At 43.3% G+C, this 22,962-nt stretch overlaps 1 protein-coding gene across 1 annotated transcript in view; it reads left to right on the top strand.

Moving 5' to 3' along the window:
* LOC103299224 (protein NPAT) overlaps positions 1-22,962 on the top strand; it is a 62,522-nt gene that overhangs the window by 14,039 nt on the left and 25,521 nt on the right. Inside the window, exons 2-5 of the mRNA XM_008156074.3 lie at positions 8,027-8,145; positions 16,973-17,033; positions 19,247-19,319; positions 22,543-22,583. Of these exons, the coding sequence (XP_008154296.2) occupies positions 8,027-8,145; positions 16,973-17,033; positions 19,247-19,319; positions 22,543-22,583 (294 nt within the window). The remainder of the gene's footprint in view (positions 1-8,026; positions 8,146-16,972; positions 17,034-19,246; positions 19,320-22,542; positions 22,584-22,962) is intronic.

Below are 22,962 nucleotides of genomic sequence, written 5' to 3'. Positions count from 1 at the left end.
ACTGTCCTCCCCTGCCAGCCTGGTCGCCCCTAACTGGCTTTCCCTGCTGGCCCGGTCAACCCTAATTGCCCTCCCCTGCAGGCCTAGTCGCCCCCAACTGCCCTCCCCTGCAGGCCTGGTCTCCCCCAACTGCCCTCCCCTGCAGGCCCCCCCCCCCCCAACTGCCTCCCCTTCAGACCTGGTCTGCCCCAGCTGCCCTCCCCTGCTGGCCTGGTCACCCCTAACTGCTCTCCCCTGCTGGCCTGGCCGCCCCCAATGCCCTCCCCTGTAGGCATGCCCCCCCCCCCCAATTGTCCTCCCCTGCCAGCCTGGTCGCCCCCAACTGGCCTGCCCTCCTGGCCTGGTCAACCCTAACTGCCCTCCCCTGCAGGCCTGGTCCCCCCCCCCAAATGCCCTCCCCTGCTGGCCTGGTCCCCCCCCCCCCAACTACCCTCTCCTTCAGACCTGGTCCCTCCCTAACTGCCCTCCACTTCAGACCTGATCCCCCCCCCCCAACTGCCCTCCCCTGCAAGCCTGGTCGTCCCCAACTGCCCTCCCCTGTTGGCCATTTTGAGGCATTCATCTTGTGTCCACATGGGGGTGGACATCTTGTGTGTTGGTGTGATGGTCAATTTGCATATTACTCTTTTATTAGATAAGCTAAAAATGCCATAGATTTTTGGGTGTTAATTTTGTGTCCTGCTACTTTGCCAAATTCACTTATTAAATCTAGTAGTTTTTTTATGGAGTCTTTACGGTTTTCTGTGTACAGTATCATGTCATCTGCGAATAGTGAAAGTTTTACTTCCTCCTTTTTAAGTTGGATACCTTTTATTCTTGTCTAATCGCTACAGCTAGCACCTCTGGTACTATGTTGAACAGGAGTGGTGAAAGTAAGCAACCCTGTCCCATGGATTTTGAGTTGTGCTTTCATTGTCATTTGTTTCCAGGAGGCTTTTTATTTCTTCTTCGATCTCTTTGGTAACCCATTCGTTGTTTAAAAGCGTGCTACTTAGTTTCCATATGTTTGATTGTTTATGATTGTATTTATTATAGTTGATTTCTAATTTCATGCCATTGTGATTGAAGAAGATGCTTGATATGATTTCAGTCTCCTAGAATTTGTAGAGACTTAGTCTATGTCCTAGCATGTGGTCTATCTTTGAAAATATTCCATGTGCACTTGGGAAGAATATACATTCTGTAGTTTTGAGGTGAAATGTTCTGAAGATATCAATTAGTTCTGTCTCATCTAGTGAGTCATTTAGGATTACTGTTTCTTTGCTGTTTTTTTGTCTTGAGGATTTATCCAGTGACATCAATAGGGTATTAAAGTCACCTATTATTATTGTGTTGCTGTTGATCTCTCCCTTAATTTCTTCCAGAACTTTTTTTATGTATTTGGATACTCCTTTATTGGGTGCGTATACGTTTACCATTGTTTATCCTCTTGCTGTATCAATCCCTTTGGTATTATGAAGTGGCCTTCCTTCTCTCTTGTTATGGCTTTCACTTTGAGGTCTATTTTGTCAGATATAAGCATTTCTGCCCCAGCTTTTTATTTATTTATTTTTTCATTTCTGTTTGCCTCACTGATTTAGTCCTCAGCTTCTTCTAGTCTACTGTTGAAACCTTCCTTTATTTTTTTTTTATTGCAGCTACTAGAGGCCCGGTTGTGCTTTCATTGAAACTTGTGCACTCAGGGGAGAGGATTCCTCAGCCCAGCCTGCGCCCTCTCACAGTCCAGGAGTCCTTGGGGGATGTCCAACTGACGGCTGAGCACTGCTGCAGAGGCGGAAGAGGCTCCTGCCACCACCACTGCGCTCGCCAGCCGTGAGCACAGCTTCTGGCTGAGTGGTGCTTCACCCATGGGAGTGCGCTGACCTCCAGGGGGCAGCTCCTGCATTGAGTGTCTGCCCCCTGGTTGTCAGTGTACATCATAGCAACCAGTCGTTCTTCCACCAGGCTGAAACCGGCTCTCTGACATACCCTGAGGGATCCTGGATTGCGAGAGGGCGCAGGCCAGGCCAAGGGACCTCACCGATGCACGATCAGGGCCTGGGAGGGACCGCAGGAGGGCTCCAGGGCATGTCCGGCCCATCTTGCTCACTCCCAATCAGCCGAACCCCAGCAGCAAGCTAACCTACCGGTCAGAGCGTCTGCCCCCTGGAGGTCAGTGCACGTCATGGCGAACAGTTGAGTGGACTTAGCATATCATTCGCATATTATGCTTTTATTAGTTGAACGGACAACCAGACATTTAGCATATCAGGCTATTATTATGTAGGAAGTCATTCTTCATTTCCTCTTGATGTTTATTCATGTTGGTGAAATTCTCATTCATCTCTTTAAAATTCTCATTGAGTTGTGTGAATTTATCATACAGACGTTTGAGCATCATTATAGCCGTTACTCTGAATTCCTTCTCTGAAAAATTAATTGCCTACATTTCATTTAGTTTCTTTATGGTAATATCCTCCTTTCCTTTGGGGGTTGTTTCTTTGTCTCCCCATTTTTGCTGTGCCATTATATATGTTTTTATAACTTAGATCCAGCTGCTATGCCACCCACGTTTGTTTTGTTTTTATTGTTGTTGTTTGGGGGGTGGGGTCCGTAGTCCTAGGTATCTGGTCTTTCAGATCTCCTGTGCTGTGTGTTCTAGAGGAACCCCCTACTTGAGTTATTTGGATTCTCCTGATGTAGTTGGGTCTTAAATGTTAGTTTCTCATTTATGGATGTAGTCTCCTTACAGGTTGTCCGACAATGTGACACCCCCCCCCCCCCCGCCCCCCCAGCCTGGTCATGACAGCTATTGTGGATGTGCTTGTGGTTCCGGCTCTTGTGAAAGGGGTTACCTGAGGTCTCATTGGCATGCATCTTACTGTGGGGTCCCAGAGCCCACGGCAGGGTTGCGGGGATCCCAGGGCCGGCTACTGAGGTAGTGTGACTCTGGCTGATGTGGTCTAACTGTTACCCAGGTGGCGTCACTCTATGAATCCCTGCAGAGATCCTGGAACCTGTGTCCGGGAAGGCAGGCATCCTGGAGATGTTGCTGAAGCAACATGGGTTTGGCAGGAGAAATGTGCACTCCGAGACTTACCGAGAGGTCCAGGAGCCGAGGTGCTATAGCTCAGGGTCTGCAGCTGAAGCAGCGGGCTTGGCAGGAGTGTTGAGCACTCTGTGCCTCACAGGAGTCGTCAGCCGGGGAGGCTGGGGTTTGCATGTCTGCAGATAAGGTAGCAAGTCTTTGGCCGGATTGGCTCCAGGGTCTGGGACAGTGTCCAAGGCCAGTCTGGGTGGTAGTGAGGCTGGGCTCCTAGTCATGGCAGTTCTCCCTTGAAGATTGAGTGGTTTCTGTGCCAGAGCTATGACTTCCCAGCATTGCTTGCAGCGGTAGCAGGGGCTCCCCATCCAGGAGAACCTGGTCTGCCAGCCCCCGAGACTCCTGCAGGATCTAATTGTCCCTCATTCACACACACACACACACCACATGTCCACACACTCCCCTCTCAGTCTCTTACACTCTCTCCCACACTGCTGTCCTGCTGGCTGCCATCTTAAATCTCTTGAGTTATTTTTATAGTAGTTACTTAGAGATTAAAATTAATTTAACCCAAAATCGATCTTTTCTTGATTAGAACCAGCTTAATTTCAATACTATTATAAAAACTTTGCTGATGAACGGAGACTTGACTTGAGTGGTGAACACAATACAATATGCAAATGTTGTATTATAGAATTGTATACCTAAAACCTATATAATTTTTTTAACCAGTGTCACCCTCAATAAATAAATAACCAAGAAACAAACTTTTCTCCTATAGGATGCCATTTTCTTCTCACGCCTTTTTGCTGTTAGGGTCATATAAATTGCCTCTTTATATATTGTATGCCCATCAAACCAGATTTATAATTATTGCTGTTTGCAGTTGTCTTTTAAATCAGTGGAGAAAAAAGTTACAAACAAAAAAATCATTTTTACCGTTTTATATTTACCTATGTAGTTATCTTGACCAGTATTTATTATTTTTTAATGTGAATTTGATTTACTGTCTAGTGTCATTTTAACCTGAAGGACTAAGTTCCTTTAATATTTCTTACACTCCTTTTTTTAAAAAAAGAATTGATTTTAGTGAGAGAGAAACATCAACTTTTTGTGTTACTTACTTATGCATTCATTGGTTGACTCTTGTATGTTCCCCAAAAGGGGATTGAACTAACAACGTTGGCATATCAGGGCAATACTCTAATCAACCCTACCTAGCCAGGGCCCTTTAATATTACTTATAGGGCAAGTCTGATAGCAAGAAATTCTCTATTGTTGTTTTTTAGTCTAGGGGTATCTTAATTTCTTTATTTTGAAGGAGTTTTGCTAGATACAGAATTCTTGGTTGACTATTTTTCTATCAGCACTTTGAATATGTCATCTCACTACATCTGGCCTTTGTGATATCTAATGAAAAAAAATCAGCTGTTAATCTTATTGAGGATCCCTTATATGTGATGAACTGCTTCTCGTTCTACTTTCAAAATTCTCTTTGTTTTTTTGACAGTTTAATTATGACTGTGTCTTGGTTTGGACCTCTCTTGAGTTATCCTACTTGCAGTTTGTTGAGCTTCCTGTATAAGTAGATTAATGTGTTTCATAAAATTTGGATGTTCTTGGATACTGCTGCTTCAGATATTCTTGCTGTGCTTTCCTTCTGGGACTTCAATTATGTTTATAGTAGTACATTTACTATCTCCCACAGGTCTCTCAGTGACTGTTCCCTTTTCATTAGTCTTTTCTTGTTTGTTTCTGTTCCTCATACTGGATGATCTCATTTGTCTATGTTAAAGTTTATTGATTCTTTCACCTGCCTTCTCAAATCTGCTGTTGAGCCCCTTCTAGTGAATATTTCATTTCAGTTATACTTTTCACTTCTAGAATTGCTACTTGTTTTTTCTTAAAATTTCTACCTTTTATTTCTTTTTGATGAGACATTGTTATAATTTCCATTAGATATTTAATCCTGGTTTTCTTTCGTTCTCCAAAGTTAGTTTACATAACTGATTAAAATCTTAAGTCTAGCCCTGACTGGTTTTGCTCAGTGATTAGAGCATCAGGCCTGCAGACTGAAGGGTTGTGGGTTCAATTCCTGGTCGGAGGCACATACCTCGGTAGCATGTTCCATCCCGGGCCCCACCACATGCAGGAAGGCAGCCAATCAATGTGTCTCTCACATTGATCTGTCTCTCTCCCTCCCACCCCCCACTCTAAAATTTCTGTGGAAAAAAATACCTTACCTTCGAATGAGGAGAGGGAGGGAGGGAGGGAGGGAGGGAGGGAGGGATTAAGTCCAGTGGTCTGGCTGGCTTAACGATAGTGTGTATTAACTGCACCCGCCTGCCATAGATGAGCCATATTTTCTTGTTTTCCCTGATGTCTGATAATTTTTTGTTAACAATTGGCCACTTTAAATAATGTGACTATTGCAATCAAAATTTTCTCCCTCCCTTATGTTTATTACTTTTTATTGTTGTTTTAGCGCTTGCTGTTTGCTTAGTTCCCTGAGCGAATTCTGTTGTAAAGTCTTTATTTTTTTTAGTTTATTTTGTATGATTTGGCATTAATTTCCTTAAATGATTGGAGTCAGTACCTTTCCTGTTGTTTGCCAAGGACTTTGTATACTTGAAACATACTTCAACATTCATCTACACAATTAACAAATCTGCCTTATATTCACTTGATCAGTCAGAGTTGAGAGTTTACAGCCTTGTCAGGTCTTTTCTGAATATATGCACTGCCCTACACTTGCACATGACCTATTAACCCAGGACCTTGTCAGAGGCTGTCAGAACCCTCTAAGGACTTCTCACTCCCCATCTCTTCTGTTTAGCTTATTGTTTGTCCCAGCCTTCTTCTATGTCACAGGCAGCTGTGGGGTTAAACAATTCCTTCTGGCAATTTTAAGCGAACACCCCCAAGGGGAAGATTGTTTGCACTGGATGAGCACTGATTCAATTCAAAGACAAGCTGTGCAAGTTGGTTTTACAGGGAGTTGTCACACAGGTCAAATAATGGCAGTTTCTGGGAATGAGACTTTGGAAAACTTCCTTCACTGACTGCGAGGCTGATGGTTTTCACAATGATGGCAGCTTGTTTATTTTCAAGTGTACTACTAAGCTGGGGAAATGAGCATAGAAATAGAGCAAGTTAAAATGCCACTGTGTTCACTATACTTAGTAACATTTAGCCATTTTAAAAAAATAAATGCTCCCAGATTTTTACAACACTGATTATTTTTGAGAGTTCTGTGAAAGTTGATTTTGATAATTTGTGCCAGTGTTCTCATATGCTTTTATGGTTGAGAGGAGTTTTTGAAGGTTCTCAAGCCATGATTCCTAATGAAGCCACTCAGAATGTAGAAGTTTAAAATGAAAGTCATGGGAAGTGATTGAAGAGCTTTACACAAAAGAGTAATTTAACCAGATTTGATCCACAAGTCAACTTGATTGGTGCCTTATAGATGAAGCATCTTGAGTCCTCAAGGATTTAGGTGATTTTTCCCCCTGAAATAGCAATGTTTATTATAACAGACTAGAATAAGAAGCAAGTTTCCTGGTCTTCAGTGTTCTTTTTGTACTATATTATTTTTAGTGCTTAGTGTAGTTAAACTTTAGTAATTCTAAGAAACAAAAGAACAAGGATAGGCTGCTAGTCGGGACTAATAAACTATTCATATGTGCAAAACTACCAAGCAGTGGTTCATAATACTGTTCTTTGAATGTCAGTAATCTGTGCCATTTGTTGAAATAATTAATGCTTTGATTTCCAAGGGGCAAAAACAAAAAAGAGTGCCTTTCTTACCTTTCATGGCAAGTTAGTTATTTTGTTCCATTTTTTTCTTAAACCATTAGACAAATAGGTAAAGTATACAAGTAAACAGCAACATTGGGAGAATGTAGATTTTTTATAATTTAGTATGTTACTTTATACCATCTACTGACCTAGTCAAGATGATATAGGCATTCCGGGGTTTGGGGACATAGGGTCTGTGACACACTGAGGGTTCTTGACTTTGGACAAGACAGAATTAAAAATGAGCCAGCATAGAGTTTAAAGTGAAAGTAAGTTTATTGGTAAAGCAGTGAGATAAAGAATGGGCTGCTCCATTGATAGAGCAGTCCCCTTTAGAGAAATTTGCTTTCTTTATTGAGGTTCATTTAATCGGGGTTTAGGGTATTCACTAAGGGGGAGAAATATTCAGGATCTTCCCAGGAAAGGGATGGAGACTTTTCAGAGGAGCTCCAGTGGACATATTGTGTCCTTATATGGGCTTTCAGTTTCAAATAATGGAGGCATGATGTGTGGTTTAGCATGCTGATTTATTACAGTCCTATATAATAAAAGGGTAATATGCAAATTGACCCTAACAGGGGAACCACTGGTCACTATGATGCGCACTGACCACCAGGGGGAAGATGCTCAATGCAGGAGCTGCCCCCTGGTAGTCAGTGCACTCCCACAGCGGGAGTGCCGCTCAACCAGAAGCCCAGCTCACAGCTGGCAAATGCAGCCGCGGTGGCAGTAGCCTCTCCCACCTCCGAAGCAGTGCTAAGGATGTCTGACTGCGGCTTAGGGGAGCGGGCCTAAGCCGCAGTCGGACCTCCCCCAAGGGATCCCGAGCTGCCAGAGGGATGCCTGACTGCCAGCTTAGTCCCAATCCCCTGGGGCCCTTGGGCAGCGGGCCTAAGCTGGTAGGTGGACATCCCCCGAGGGCTCCCGGGCTGCGAGAGTGCGCAAGCTGGTCTGAGAGACCAACCCTCTGCCCCCCCCCTTCCCCCTCCCCCAGTGCACAAATTTTCATGCACCCGGGCCTCTAGTGAGTGTATAATGAGGCTAAGGGTTACCCTTAGGTAAAATTAGCCCCCCATGTTGGATCTAGCAGGTCTTCTGCAGGTTTTAAGTCGTAAATCCAGTAGGGGGTGGTCTTCCTTGTTGACAGTTCCTGTAGCTTAAGTGCAGAATTGACTAAAATTACCTAAACTTTTATTTTTCATTTAGGTTACTTACAACAGGAAAACCTCACTTCTACCTGTCAGACTTTTATTTTGGAAAGTTCACATTTAAAAGAATATGCAGAACACTGTACAGATGAAGGTTTTATCCCAGCCTGTTTATTGGTAAGTGATTTCTTTTTTAATTATTTCATCATTGACCAACACAAGAGACTATACACACAATCAAACTCAGCTCATCATCAAAATCAAAATTAGCAGAAACTTGATAGTTTGTATTCATGCATAGTTGGAAAGACCCAAAGCATACCAGCTCTTCTTTTCACACATTTATGACAAAGTTTGCCTTTGAAAATCAGTTTCAAATTGATAACTTCATTTCTAATTAGATTGACTATGGCTTGTCTGAGGCTTACAGTGGAAAATCAGTTCTCTGACTGTAACTGGACAAACAATGGGTCCATACTGCTTGTCACTACTCGAGCCAATTAAACAGAGACAGGGTTGAATCATATATGAGCGTTTATTCCAATACTGCCAGCAGTATGGGAGAACAACAGGTTATCCACAAAAATCGGCTCCCCAGGCTACCATAAGTCAGCTGCTTATATAGGCATAAGTATAAAGGAAAAGTAGGCAAAAGTAGGTTACAGATATGCAAAAGAACTGGGGATCTTCAAAGGGCTTAGTGATATGCAAGGGCTGGGGTTACATGGGGAAATAGCCAAAGGGAGTGCCAAAATTAATATATAAGCAGGCTGGAGATTTGCAGTGGCCTGCAGGTATGCAAAAAGGGCTGGGGAATCTTCAAAGGGCTGGCAGTTCTGGTTTCTGTAGCAAATCTTTGTTAATCTTTCTATGCTAATAGGCAACTCCTGTGGGAGCGCACTGACCACCAGGGGGGCAGCTCCTGCATTGAGCGTCTGCCCCCTCATGATCAGTGAAAAAATTCTTCACATCTTTAGTTATTAGGAAACTACAAATTCATATCCCAATGAGATACCAATACTTACCTATTAGAATGGTTAGTATTTAAAAAAAAATTTTTTTTTAACTGTCAGGTTCTTTGTGACAAATGAATAAACAAACAGAGGTATATTCATGCAGTGGAATACTACTGAACAAAAAAAAGTAACACTGCCTGGCCAGTGTGGCTCAGTGGTTGAGTGTTGACCCATGAACTTGGAGGTCACAGTTCAATTCCCAGTCAGGGCACTTGCCTGGGTTGTGGGCTGGGTTCCCATTGTGCAGGAGGCAGCCGATCAATGATTCTAATCATTGATATTTCTATCTCTCCATCTCTTCTTCTCTGAAATCAATAAAAATGTATTTTTTAAAAACAACTATTGATTCAAACATAAATGAATATTAAATAACTTCTGAGTTTTTCTAAATTATCACTTCTGAACAAGTAAATATTTTGTAGCCCGGTTTCTTGTTCTGTGAGGATAAGAATACAACCTGTGGCCGAAACCGGTTTGGCTCAGTGGATAGAGCATCGGCCTGTGGACTGAAAGGTCTCAGGTTCGATTCCAGTCAAGGGCATGTACCTTGGTTGCAGGCACATCCCCAGTGGGGGGTGTGCAGGAGGCAGCTGATCGATGATGTTTCTAACTCTCTATCCCTCTCCCTTCCTCTCTGTAAAAAATCAATAAAATATATTTAAAAAAAAAAAAAAGAATACAACCTGTGGTGGGATGCAGACTGGTGCTGCCACTGTGGAAAACGATATGGCATTTCCTCAGAAATTAAAAATGGAACAGCATTTTGACCCAGTGATCTCACTTCTGGGAATATATCCTAAGAATCATGAAACACCAATCAGAAAGAATATATGCACCCATTTGTTCATAGCAGTGTTATTCACAACTAGACGCCTGGTGCATGAATTCGTGCACCAGTGGTGTCCCTCAGCCTGGCCTGCGGGATCGGGCCAAAACCAGCTCTCCGACATCCCTCGAGGAGTCCCAGATTGCGAGAGGGCGCAGGCCAGGCCGAAGGACCCCACCGGTGCACGATCAGGGCCAGGGACAGACGTGGGAGGTTGGCAGGGCTCCAGGTCATGTCCGGCCCACCTCACTCAGACCCAATTGGCCGAACCCCAGCAGCAAGCTAACTACCGGTCGGCATGTCTGCCCCCTGGTGGTCAGTGCACGTGATAGCGAGTGGTTGAGTGGCCTTAGCATATCATTAGCATATTACACTTTGATTGGTTGAATGGTCGACCGGACACTTAGCATATTAGGCTTTTATTACATAGGACTAGAGGCCCAGTGCACGAAATTAATGCACTTCAGGGGGGGACGTCCCCTCAGCCTGGCCTGCATCCTCTCAAAATTTGGGAGCCCTCTGGAGATGTCCAGCAGTTGGACATTCTTTTATTTTTATTGATTTTTTACAGAGAGAAAGAGAGAGGGATAGAAAGCCAGAAACATCGATGAGAGAGAAACATTGATCAGCTGCCTCCTGCACACCCTCTACTGGGGATGCGCCCGCAACCAAGGTACATGCCCTTGACCGGAATCGAACCCGGGACCTCTGAGTCCGAAGGCCGACGCTCTATCCACTGAGCCAAACCGGTTTTGGCAGTTGGACATTCTTAGCGCTGCTCCAGAGGTGGGAGAGGCTCCTGCCACTGTGGCTGCACTTGCCAGCTGTGAGCCGGGCTTCTGGCTGAGCAGCACTCCCCCAGTGGGAGCACATTGACTACCAGGGGGCAGCTCCTGCTTTACGCTCTATCCACTGAGCCAAACCGGTTTCCGCTTCTTCGATTCTTATTACCCAAGTTATCAAGAACACTGCAAGTGGCGGCGTACAGGGAGCTTAGCCAATGAGTGATCAGAAAAGGTGTTTATGCTCGAACTGGTTTGGCTCAGTGGATAGAGTGTCAGCCTTCAGACTGAAGGGTCCCAGGTTTGATTCCTGTTAAGGGCATGTACCTTGGTTGGGGGCACATCCCCAGTGGTGAGTGTGCAGCAGGCAGCTGATCGATGTTTCCCTCTCATCAATGTTTCTGACAGTCTATCCCTCTCCCCTCTACTCTAAAAAAATCAATAAAATACATTTTTTTTAAAAAAAGAAAAGGTGTTTCCTCTACAGCCCTTGTGCAGAGGATTTCCTGTGTTGTGTCCACCGGGCTAGGGGACCTAGATCCGAACCACTTGGCGCAGGCGAACGCACAACCGGCCATGTGGCGCCCCCGGCCGCTTGTCCCGGGACCCAGCCCACTTGGCGTCCCCAGCCGCTTGTCCTGGGAGCCAGGCTGCTTGGTGCCAGCACCTGTAGGCCACTCCTGGCCGGGGGCATTCTGGGACTCCGGCCGCTCAGGGCCTACGTGCGGACCTATAGACTCTGAGCGGCCTGGGTCCCAAGGGTGTTCCCGGGACCCAGGCAGCTCAGCGCCCATGTATGCAAATTAACCTGCCATCTTTGTCAGGTTAATTTGCATATTCCTGATTGGCTGGTGGGCATCGCAGCATACTGTCAATTTGCATCTTTCTCTTTTATTAATGTAGACTAGAGGCCCGGTGCACAAAATTCGTGCATGGGGGGGTCATCTCTCATCCTGGCCTGCACCCTCTTACAATCCGGGGGAATGTCCGACTCCTGGTTTAAGCCTGATCCCGTAAACCGGCAGTCAAACATCCCTCTCACAATCCAGGACCACTGGCTCCTGACCACTCACCTGCCTGCCTGCCTGATCCCCTCTAACCACTGTGCCTGCCTCATCGCCCCTAACCACTCGCCTGCCTGCCTGCCTCATTGCCCCTAACTGCTCGCCTGACTGCCTGATCACCCCTAACCACTCACCTGCCTACCTGATCACCACTAACTACTTGGCTCCCTGCCTGATCACTCCCAACTGCTCGCCTCAGACCCCCTCTGCTTCAGCTCCTGCTGCTGCGGCTTCGTCCAGAGGGATGTCTGGAATGACATCCGGCAGGTTGTTCGGCTGTATGGTCTAATTAGCACATTATGCTTTTACTAGAGGCCCGGTGCACGAAATTCGTGCACGGAGGGGGGTTGTCCCTCAGCCCAGCCTGTACCCTCTCCAATCTCGGACCCCTCAAAGGATGTCCGACTGCCCGTTTAGGCCCTGATCCCTGGGATCGGGCCTAAACGGGCAGTCGGACATCCCTCTCATAATCCAGGACTGCTGGCTCCCAACTGCTTGCCTGCCTGCCTTCCTGATTGCCCCTAACTGCTTCTGCCTGCCAGCCTGATCACCCCCTAATCACTCCCATGCCAGCCTGTTTGCCCCCAACTTCCCTCCTCTGCTGGCCTGGTCACCCCTAACTGCCCTCTCCGGCAGGGTTGATCACCTCCAACTGCCCTTCCTTGCAGGCCTGATCCCTCTCAACTGCCCTCCCTTGAAAGCCTGGTCCCTCTCAACTGCCCTCCCTTGCAGGCAGGGTGCCTCCCAACTGCCCTCCCTTGCAGGCCGGGTGCCTCCCAACTGCCCTCTCCTGCTGGCCATCTTGTGGTGGCCATCTTGTGTCCACATGGGGGCAGGATCTTTGACCACATGGGGGCAGCTGTATTGTGTGTTGCAGTGATGATCAATCTGCATAGTTCTCTTTTATTAGATAGGATAGAGGCCTGGTACAGGGGTGGGGGCCAGCTGGTTTGCCCTGAAGGGTGTCCCTGATCAGGGTGGGGTTCCCTTGGGGCATGGGGCGGCCTGAGCGAGGGGCCTGTGGTGGTTTGCAGGTGGGCCACGCCCTCTGGGATGCAAGTGGAGTCCCTGGTATCTGGAATTTATTTTCCTTCTACAACTGAAACTTTGTAGCCTGGAGCAGAGCCAAGCCTGGGGCTCCCTCCGAGGCCCGAATCCATTTGTGTTGGGGTTATAATTGAAACTTTGTTGCCTTAAGCGGGTGGGCCCGGCCAGGGTGTGCCGAAAGCTTTGCTACCCCTGTTGCTGGCGGCAACCCTGGCCTGCTCTCTCAAGCTCCATTCTGCTGCCATTTGTTTGAATTTGTTTACCTTCTATAATTGAAACTTTGTAGCTTGAGTGGAGGCTTAAGCCTGCAACGGCTGGCAGAAAGCTTGGCTTCCTCTGTTACCTAGGGAACCTTGCTCTCTGTGGCTGTAGCCATCTTGGTTTGGGTTAATTTGCATACTCGCTCTGATTGGATGGTGGGCGTGGCTTCTGGGTGTGTCGGAGGTATGGTCAATTTGCATATTTGTCTATTATTAGATTAGATTATTATAGATAGCCAAGATCTGGAAACAGCCCAAGTGTCCATCAGTAGATGAGCGCATAAAAAACTATGGGACAGCCCTAACGGTTTTGGCTCAGTGGATAGAGCATCGGCCTGCAGACTGAAGGGTCCCAGGTTCGATTCCGGTCAAGGCCATGTACCTTGGTTGTGGGCACATCCCCAGTGGGGAGTGTGCAGGAGGCAGCTGATCTATGTTTCTCTCTCATCGATGTTTCTAACTCTCTATACTTCTCCCTTCCTCTCTGTAAAAAAATCAATTAAATATATTTTTAAAAAAAACAAACAAAAAGAAACTATGGGACATTTACAAAATGGAATACTATGCAGCTATATAAAAGAAGGAACGCTTACCCTTTGCGACAGCATCGATGAACTTGGAGAGTATTATGTGATGTGAAATAAGCCAGTCAGAGAAAGATAAATACCATATAATTTCACTAATATGTGGAATCTAATGAAAACATAAACGTATGAATAAAATAAAACCAGAACCATGGGTACATGGAACAGACTGGCTGGTGCCTGAGGGAAGGGGAGTGGGCTAACTGGAAAAAGGAGGTGAAAGGATTTGCTAAAGGGCATGTATCAATACCCCATGGATATGGATAATAGTGTGGTGAAGGCCATGGGAGGGAAAGGTGGGGTGGGAGGATGTGCACAAAGGCTGGGAAAATGGGAGACATCTACAATAATGTCAGTATTAAAACTTTTTTAATGAAGAATACAACCTGTGGTGTTGAATTTTAGTCAGATATCAGTGTTTGCTTTAATATATGCAGAAATATATAGTATTTGTATATATGGTTTGGTGTGTCTGTATTTGTGTAGTTTTATCTGCTATGAGGGCCTAGTTGCCATAATACCCTAGTAGTTAATTACAGGCACAGCTAGCACCCAGATCCTTACTTCTCGAATTTCTGGAGACTGAGAAGTCTAACATCAAGGTGCCCCTGATTTCCTTTCTGGTGAAGACCGCCTTCCTGGCGTATAGGAAGGCCACCTTCTTGATGTGTCTGCACATGCATCTTGGGAATCTTCAAGTCTATAGCAGCCATTCCTCCATTAATTATTAATTACTAGAGGCCCGGTGCACGAAATTCGTGCACTGGGGAGGGTGTCCCTCAGCCCAGCTTGCACCCTCTCTAATATGGGATCCCTCTCACAATCCGGGACCGCTGGCTCCTAACTGCTCACCTACCTGCCTGATTGCCCCCTAACTGCTTCCTTGCTGGCCTGATTGACCCCTAACTGCTCCTCTGCGGGCCTGATTGCCCCCAAATACCCTCCCCTGCTGGCCTGATCACCCCCAAGGCTTTTATTAGTATAGATATGACCCTGCACAGAAAATTTTACTAACCCTGCTTTATAATAAGGGCTTGACGATTGAATCATTAGGACCAGACACCAAGATTTCCTTTCTTTGAATAGTGGAGGGAATACTTATCTTGTCTTTAAGTTGCCCGGAAATTAAAATGAGATAATGTCTTAGAAAAGTATAAAAGCACCATATAAAGACAACTGTCTTTTTAATGAAGTGGCAAAATGAAAAACACTTTTTATTCTCCCCTTCCTTCCTTTACAGCTTTTATTTAAACTTTGAAATTTATAAAAATTTCACTCCAATTTTCATTTCTTTACATTCAACATTATTTTGTATTGGTTTCAGGTTTTATATTAGTTACAGAATAGTGGTTAGACAATCATATACTTTACAAAGTGTTCCCCGATATTTCTAGTACCCACCTGGCATCATACCATCATTACAACACTACTGACTATATTCCCTATTTAAGTAACAATGGGTTTACAGGTTCCTTTCAGTCTTTCTTTTGTGTTTCTTGTCCTTCCTTTTCTTTCTCACTTCTTCCCTCATTTTCTTTATATAGTATCTCAATTGGCCATCAAAGCTCAGTGAAGGCACTGGGACACGCTTCATCCATTTTACAGACCAGGAAACTGAGGCCAATTCCAGTTGGCTGTGGAATTTGACTCAGGAAGCCCTCAGAGCACACAGGAAGCCCTCAGAGCACACAGGAAGCCCTCAGAGCCATGCTCTTTGCGCTTTCTAAGGGGCAGCGGCCCAGCAAACAGAACAAACCTTCCAGTCAGGCTTCTCAGCCTCTTTCTCAAGCACCTCTTCATTGCGGATGCTCCACATTCTTTCCTCTCCCCCCATTCTTTACTGCCCCCCCCTTCTCCGAAGCAGGTGGAAGGCTTCCCACTCACTGCCTAGGCATGCTCTGCTATGGGGCAGGGTGTAGCGAGCTTGCTTTTGGGTCAAGGCAGGAGCAGTAGTCACTGCCTCTGAAGTGTGAAGGCCACCTGAGCGAGGCCCATTAGCACTGGGAGCTTCTCTGAATCACGTCAGTCAGTCCAGTACCCTGCAGTGCAGCACCCCTTCACTGAGGTGGCTCCACCCCTCAACCCCCGCCTCAGGGGTGAGGGTCCTTGCCCCTCTGCCAGGAGTCCTTCCATGCCCCTTGATCCCTGGCTGGGCCCACCCACGTCTTGGGGGCACTGCAGAACCTCTGTCTCTCTGCAGATGAGGCAGATCCCTGCCCTAGGTCTCCGAAAAGCTATGAATCTGTGACCAGAGGCCTGGTCTATGTCTCAGCAACCACATGCCTGCAATGTTCCCAGGGACCCTGGGAGGGGCTGGGCGAGTGCTGCCACGCCCCCCCCCCCCCCCCCCCCCCCAGGATGGCCATCGCCCCGGAACCCCCGGGAGCGCCTGGCTCGGCCCAGCCACGCCCCCCAGGGTGGCCATCGCCCCCAGGACCCCCGGAACTAAGGGGATTGGGCGCCGCCATCTTGGTCTTCTCAACGGCCGGATAGGCCACCCGGAGTCCCGCCCCCAGCCTCTCGCAGGCCCAATCAAGGGCATAGCGGAGGTGCGGTCAATTTGCATGTTTCTCTATTATAAGGTAGGATTAGCTACTAGAAATAAAGCAAGGTATAATGAAAATTTACTAGTAGTATTAAGTAATTCCCCTAATTTCTCAGGCTTTAAGACAGAAGAAGAAATTTAAAATCTGTGAACAGTCAGGAGGGGAAAAAGGAGTTACCTATTATGTATTGACCATTGTCCTAGTTATGTTACATGTATGCTCAAGCTTCACAACAAAAAATTCTATGAATTAAGAATTAATGTGTTAATTTTTATATATAAAAGTAAGCCTTAGAGAATTAAGGTGATTTGTCACACTTCTAATAAGTGTTTAACTTGAAACTGGAACTGTCTGCTCCAAAAATTCTGATTCCTATTTTATTACATAACCTCTGTTTTTTAGTGGTAGTAGAAAATGGGGGTAGGGGGGCACGCTGAGTTTATAAAATAATCCAAGTGAAAATAACAAGGTACTGATCATTGCAAAGGATGAAGGGTATCTCTTATGCTCAATTTTTGGCTTTGTTCTTTGGCAGGACCACATGGCTTGCAAGGTAGAAAGTAGTGGGTCCTTGTTTCTAAAGTTAAGGCTGGATCCCTAACTCCCAGCTGAAACTGTTTTTATGCCTTGGGGCTATATTACCTAAAGAAACAATCACTTTGTCTTATTCAAACAGACAAGGTTCTTTACACTTAGATTTTTTGCAACCCCTAATTTGAGTGACTATTTTCATTTTAGATGACCTGCTCTTTATACCTTCCTCATCAGCTACTCTGCAATCCAGATATTTTATTAACTTTTATATAGCAAAATGTTTAATGGTGGGAAATATTGGTCATATTACACGGTTTTGGTAATGCTTGATCTTTTCCTTTTCAGTCCTTATTTGGAAAAAACTTGACAACAATTTTGAATGAATATGTAGCTATGAAAACAAAAGGTAAGTATTCTCATTCAAGGATTTTTTTTATTTGTTTTACACAGTACTTATCAAAAAATACTTTTTGAAGGATAGTAACACCTTATAAAAACTATAAGAAAACTTGTCTCAGTCACAATGAGATAAATTTTACTGGTTAATGCATAATTAATAGTTTGTGTTTATATTGAGTGGTAAATAAATTACAAATCTGTTAGCATATGTAATAAAAAATAATTTTTTAAAAAGCTATAGAATAAGACTCTACTCTGGGTATCTGCCCTGGTGAATATGCTACGTGTTATAAAATTTCAAACTAATATTTTGATTTTAAGTTTGTAGTGTAAATCTGGACACAGGAACCAGTCATAAAATTCTGGCTTTTATTAATCAGAATATAAAAGAATCTTTCCTAAATTAATGTTTTAGGCAGAAAGTTAAAATTATTTATTTTATTCTCTAATATTTATTATTTCTGTAGCTTACAACATTAACAAAATAATTGGCAATAAAAAGTTCATTAGCATAAAATAACATATCAAAAGAAAATAAAGTTAACATTTATTGAGTATTGTCTGTATGCAGCATTGTGCCTAGGTGCTTTCTAAAGTTTTATTTTAGTCCTTAAAATAACTCAGTGAAAGCCCAGCCTGCATGGCTCAGTGGTTGAGCATTGACCTATGAACTACGACAGTGGTCCGCAAACTGTGGCTCGCGAGCCACATGCGGCTCTTTGGCTCCTTGAGTGTTGTGGCTCTTCCACAAAATACCACGGCCTGGGCGAGTCTATTCTGAAGAAGTGGCGTTAGAAGAAGTTTAAGTTTAAAAAATTTGGCTCTCAAAAGAAATTTCATTCGTTGTACTATTGATATTTGGCTGTGTTGACTAATGAGTTTGCCGACCACTGAACTAGGAGGTCATGGTTCGATTACTGATCAGGGCACATGCCCGAGTTGCGAGCTCAACCCCCCAGTGGGGGTGGTCAGGAGTCAGTTGATCAATGATACTCTCTCATCATGATGTTTCTGTCTCTCTCTCTGAAATCAACAAAAATATATATATATTTAAAAAGAAAATAAATAATTCAGTAAGAGATATTATTTGTGTCAATCTGTTTTCAAGTATCAGAAAACTGAAGGTTAGGGAAGCCAGATAACTTTTCCAGGATCACAAAATGAAATTGCAGAAAGTAATAACAGTTCTGGAAGTTCAGGGTCTGACTTTCATTTCTAATTCTTCAAGAAGGTTTCTTGATCTTTCTGCCAAAGTTTTCTTTTCCCAAATTTCTTAACTACCGTATAGGAATATTTAGAATGTAAATGACATCAGAAACAATATGCGATTGTAATACAAGAGTTTGTATCCCACTTTTATGTTGAGTAGCTTCCTCTGGTTTGTGTTTTTATAAATATATGGGAAAATTTTTAAACATCTTATGAGTTTCCCATCATTGTGGCTTTAGAGCACATCCTATAAAAGATGAATTCTCAGGAATTTGCCTGTGATTCCAAGTATAGTAACTGGTTAAGACTTTTTTTAAGGCTTGCTGAGCAATCACAGTGATTTGGGCATGAAAATATTAGATGTTGAAAACTAATTTCCATACTCATAGGAATTTGCATAACCTTTACAATTATTTATTATAAATCAAATTATTTTCATTCACTTCCAAATGTCACATGATGTCAGGTAGAACAGAGATTTAAAAATAGTTTGTCCTTATCATATGATCTCACTTATAATGTGGAATCAAGTCAACAAAATAAACTGACGAATAAAATAGAACCAGAGGCATAGAAACATGGAACAGACTGACACCTTTCAGAGGGAAGGGGGGAGGTGGGCCAGAAAGAGATTAACTTATATGCATATATGCATTGCCCAGGGACACAGACAATAAGGAGGTAAAGGCATGGGGGTGAAAGGAGGACATCTGTAATTCTCTCAACAATAAAGATTAAAAAAAAATAGTTGTCTTTAATTCAAAGGAGATATAAAATTAATAATCTAAATTAAGCTTCAAAGATTTCACAAATGTCCATTTTCACTCATTGCATCTTATATGATGGCTTAAGGAAAAAGAAAGCCATCTCGTTATAGCTTCAGTTCCCAGTATGTCAACAGCTGAAATAAAAGTTTAAGTTTTCTTTATTCATTTTCTCTGTATAGTCAAATTAAATGATATATTTTTTCCAACTGGGTTTTTTAAAGAAACTTTTCCTCTTATGATTTAGAAACATCAAATCACGTCCCAGCAATTATGTCATCTCTGTGGAAGAAGTTAGACCATACACTTTCTCAGATCAGGTAATGAAAATCTTCTGTGTAAAGCTTATCAGAATGTATATAATTGAAACGGAATTTTTGGACTGGAACGCGGATTCTTTGTCTGCCAGAGTCAAAGAATGAATCCATGGACAGAGAGTAGTATAGCAAAGGTGGAGATTTATTGAAGAACAAGTACAAACTCCCACATGGAGAGAGGGAAAGAGTCCCACAGAATGGACTCCCGGGGTGGGGTGGGGGGGATGTCCCCACTGAGTTCTTTTTCCCTGTGGCTTATAAAGGCTACAGATCCTGGTGCCTTGATATCCTCTCTGATTGGTCACTATTCCCTTGGACTGGTTACTATAGTAATTCCTGGGCTCAAAGGTTGAACCTCACAAGGGACATATGAGGTTCTCCCCCCCTCCTTCCTTATTGTTTTCCTATTCCCTTTGGCTTTCTCCTTCTGGATGAAGGGCTTCCTTCCCTTTATTTTGTAAATATGACCATTTGCTGTTCTCAGCTCCCTCATTCTATGGAAATGTACCTGTTGCAGCTTTTCAGCTTTCCTATTCTATGGAAATACACCTTCTGCTGCTCTGAAGCCCTGTGCTTCCGCCATGATCCCCTTAATTTCCAAAATTTCCTAAAACCTGTCTTTTTCACCCCCAAAAATTCCTGTTTCATAATGATTTTGGGATGCAAACATATATAAGAATCACTGAGTTTTTAAAATCTTCTTATAACCCACCTGGGGCATTTATATAACATTGATCTAATTTTGAAATTACTCTAGAGGTTATTGCTATTTCTGTGTCTTTGATTGGAATAATTTGAAATAAATTGCATACTTCAATAAAATGCTTCAGAAAGAGGAAATTGAGACTTAGAGAAGTTTAATGAACACTTCCAAGTTCCCATGGCAATTTATAGGCAGATCTCTGGTCAGAATACAGATCTGATCCCACTCTGGTGTCAATACAAATCTTCTAATCCCAGTCCCCTGTGAATTCCTATACAGTTGCATTTCCATTACATTTTCAGAGAATTGATTTGTGGTGGTGTTTTGTCAGTCAGCAAGCTAGATACAGGACGCCTTAATAAGCCAATTAAGAGTCATTTATTGTGCACAGGTTCAGAGCAGAATACCTCTGTCAAATTCTGAACAACCAAAGGAAGGAGCATTCCCTTTTTATACCCTTCTAGGTCTTTGTGTAAGTTATTTTTGCAGACAGCTTATAACCTTGAGTACATATCATATCTAACAAACACCTGTCATATCTACACAGACAACTTGTAACCTTGAGTAGGTATATCTATACAGATATCTGGCATCAGTATCAGCGTATCAGCCCCTTATGTTAGAGGGCTAGCTTGCAAGGTCAGACAATTAAGTTTATCTTTTCTGTTATTCAAGCTCAAAAACTAAGTTATCTTTTACAGAATAAGAGACTATCTAAAAATAACAGAGTTGACCTACAGAATAAGAGACTGTCTAAGAATAACAGAGTAGTTCAAACAGCAGTTTCAAACAGCAGTTTTCCAAAGGAGGGACCACCATGCTTCAGTGGAATCCATGCCCATCCATGTCCCCTTGTAAAGCAACAACTTGAGTAATAGTACTTCTGAAATCTTCTGTTTTGAGAATTTCACATAGTACTAATTACCTTCTACCTAGATCAAGGCCTTGGAATGCCAACCCCATTGGTTTTAATTTTATAAAATCTCTTATTTAACTATTGACTCTAGTATGAAAACTTTAGTTTCTTATCCATTCTCCCAGAGCTACAAGTGAATAGCCCGCTTAAATTCAGCAGGGCCTCATTTTCCTTCCTCAGTTTAAACTGCTGGATTACTCCCAATGCTTTATATCTAACTGTAACACATCTTATTTGCTAGTCTTACCTTTATCCCCTTTCTTGATTCTTATATTTTCTTCCTTTGCCAGTAATCTTCCAAGATATTCACAATTTAATTAGTACCTATAAATACTTATAAATTATTGAGATATTTTATTGACTGAGTGTTACATATGAAAGAAAGGCTCTTTGCCAGGCATTCCCAAGATTGGTTTGTATAAATAAAAATTTGTATTTGATTCAATAAGTGGCTTTTGTTGGTAGCAACTTACTGACAGAATTCTAGGACAATGGTACAGTGTCTCTGATTGTTTAACTCCAAATCAGGGTAAAAGGAGAATCAGCTTGTATTCTGAATTTTCTAATGTGTCTGCTTTGATTTTTTTTTTAGACGACAGATGAAATAATTTCATAGTCATAAATTTGATATAAACAGGGTGTCCTTTGAAATCAGCTTTGAGATTCTGAAGTATTTATGTCTGTAGTTATATGTGAAGTCAGAATTTCTCTAGGAAGGCACCTCTATAGTTCTAAGAAACTAGAGGACTGGTGCACAAAATTCATGCATGGGGGGTGAGACAGGTTGTCCCTCAGCCCAGGCTGCGCCCTCTCGCAATCTGGGACCCCTCAGGTAGGGTCCCTAGGCCTGGCCGGTGATCAGGGCCTATCGGGAATTTCCTGCCCCTGCCCCTGCCACTGCTTGCCATTTGTGCAGTGCTGCCCCTCCTCCCCTGCCACTGGTCGCCTCCCTCTGCAGGCAACAGGCGAGGGGTGCAATTGCGTGGCTGGCCTGGGCCTCCCCCTGTGGGGTGATCGATTGTGGGGCCCCCCAGATCAATTGCCCTGCAAAGGGAGGCCCCACCCACACGCTGCCAGCCGGGTGGCCTGGGCCTCCCTCTGTGGTGTTATCGTGGTGCAATGGCGGGGCCCTCTGACCAATCGCATCACACTCGCCTTGGCTGCCCTGGTGCCAGTGCATGCCATAGCGTGGTCATCCGGATGGCCGTTCTGCTATTTGGTCGTTCGGTCGATTTGCATATTATGCTTTTATTATTATTATAGATAATTGGAAATTGTAAAATTTTACATATATATTGAGTTCCTAAAGTCAAATTGGACTCTTAATGGAATGTTAAGGCTTTCTAATGCATATTGCATTAGATAGAAACTTGATTAAAATTGTGTTTGAGTGTTTACATGCCACTATTTTTTTTGCTAAAACAAGTAAGATTTGACTTTCCCCCCCTCCAAAAACAAAAATGTGCTTTTCTTCTTTGTCTGAAAAAGATATGTTGCCTTTTATTTTATTTTTTGATCTATTGCCTTTTAACTCATAATTTCCTTCAGTTCTGACTGCAGCTAAATCAAGAGAAAATAATGTCTAACTGCTTTGTTTTATTTGTTAGGAACATGCAAGGTTCCCCAGGGTTTGCTGCCAATCAGAGAGGTTGGTATTCAAATTTAAATCAAAATAATGTTCAGAATTATTTTAAACTCTGTCAGAAGAACATTTTAATTAATACTACACGTGTGCTAAGTATATATTTTGTTTAAACTACTGCTTTTCTAAGTATAGTTTTTCTCATAATAGGAAATAATATCTTCCTTTATTGTAAAAATATGCATTTTAAACACTGTACTCCCTGTTTTTCTCATTGGCTCTTACATATATTTACATCTTTTCGTTCTCATTTCATAAGATTGTTTTCTAATTTTTGGAAGTGTTATAAATATGAATTATAGAAGAAATATACTCTTAGATTATAGTTGTAATTTACTCATTTCAGTTTCTTATGACATCTCATAAACTTAATTGATATTTTTAC

The sequence above is a fragment of the Eptesicus fuscus genome, chromosome 13, assembly GCF_027574615.1.
Source record: "Eptesicus fuscus isolate TK198812 chromosome 13, DD_ASM_mEF_20220401, whole genome shotgun sequence".
Classification (NCBI taxonomy): domain Eukaryota; kingdom Metazoa; phylum Chordata; class Mammalia; order Chiroptera; family Vespertilionidae; genus Eptesicus; species Eptesicus fuscus.
This window is presented reverse-complemented; position numbering and strand designations above follow the sequence as displayed.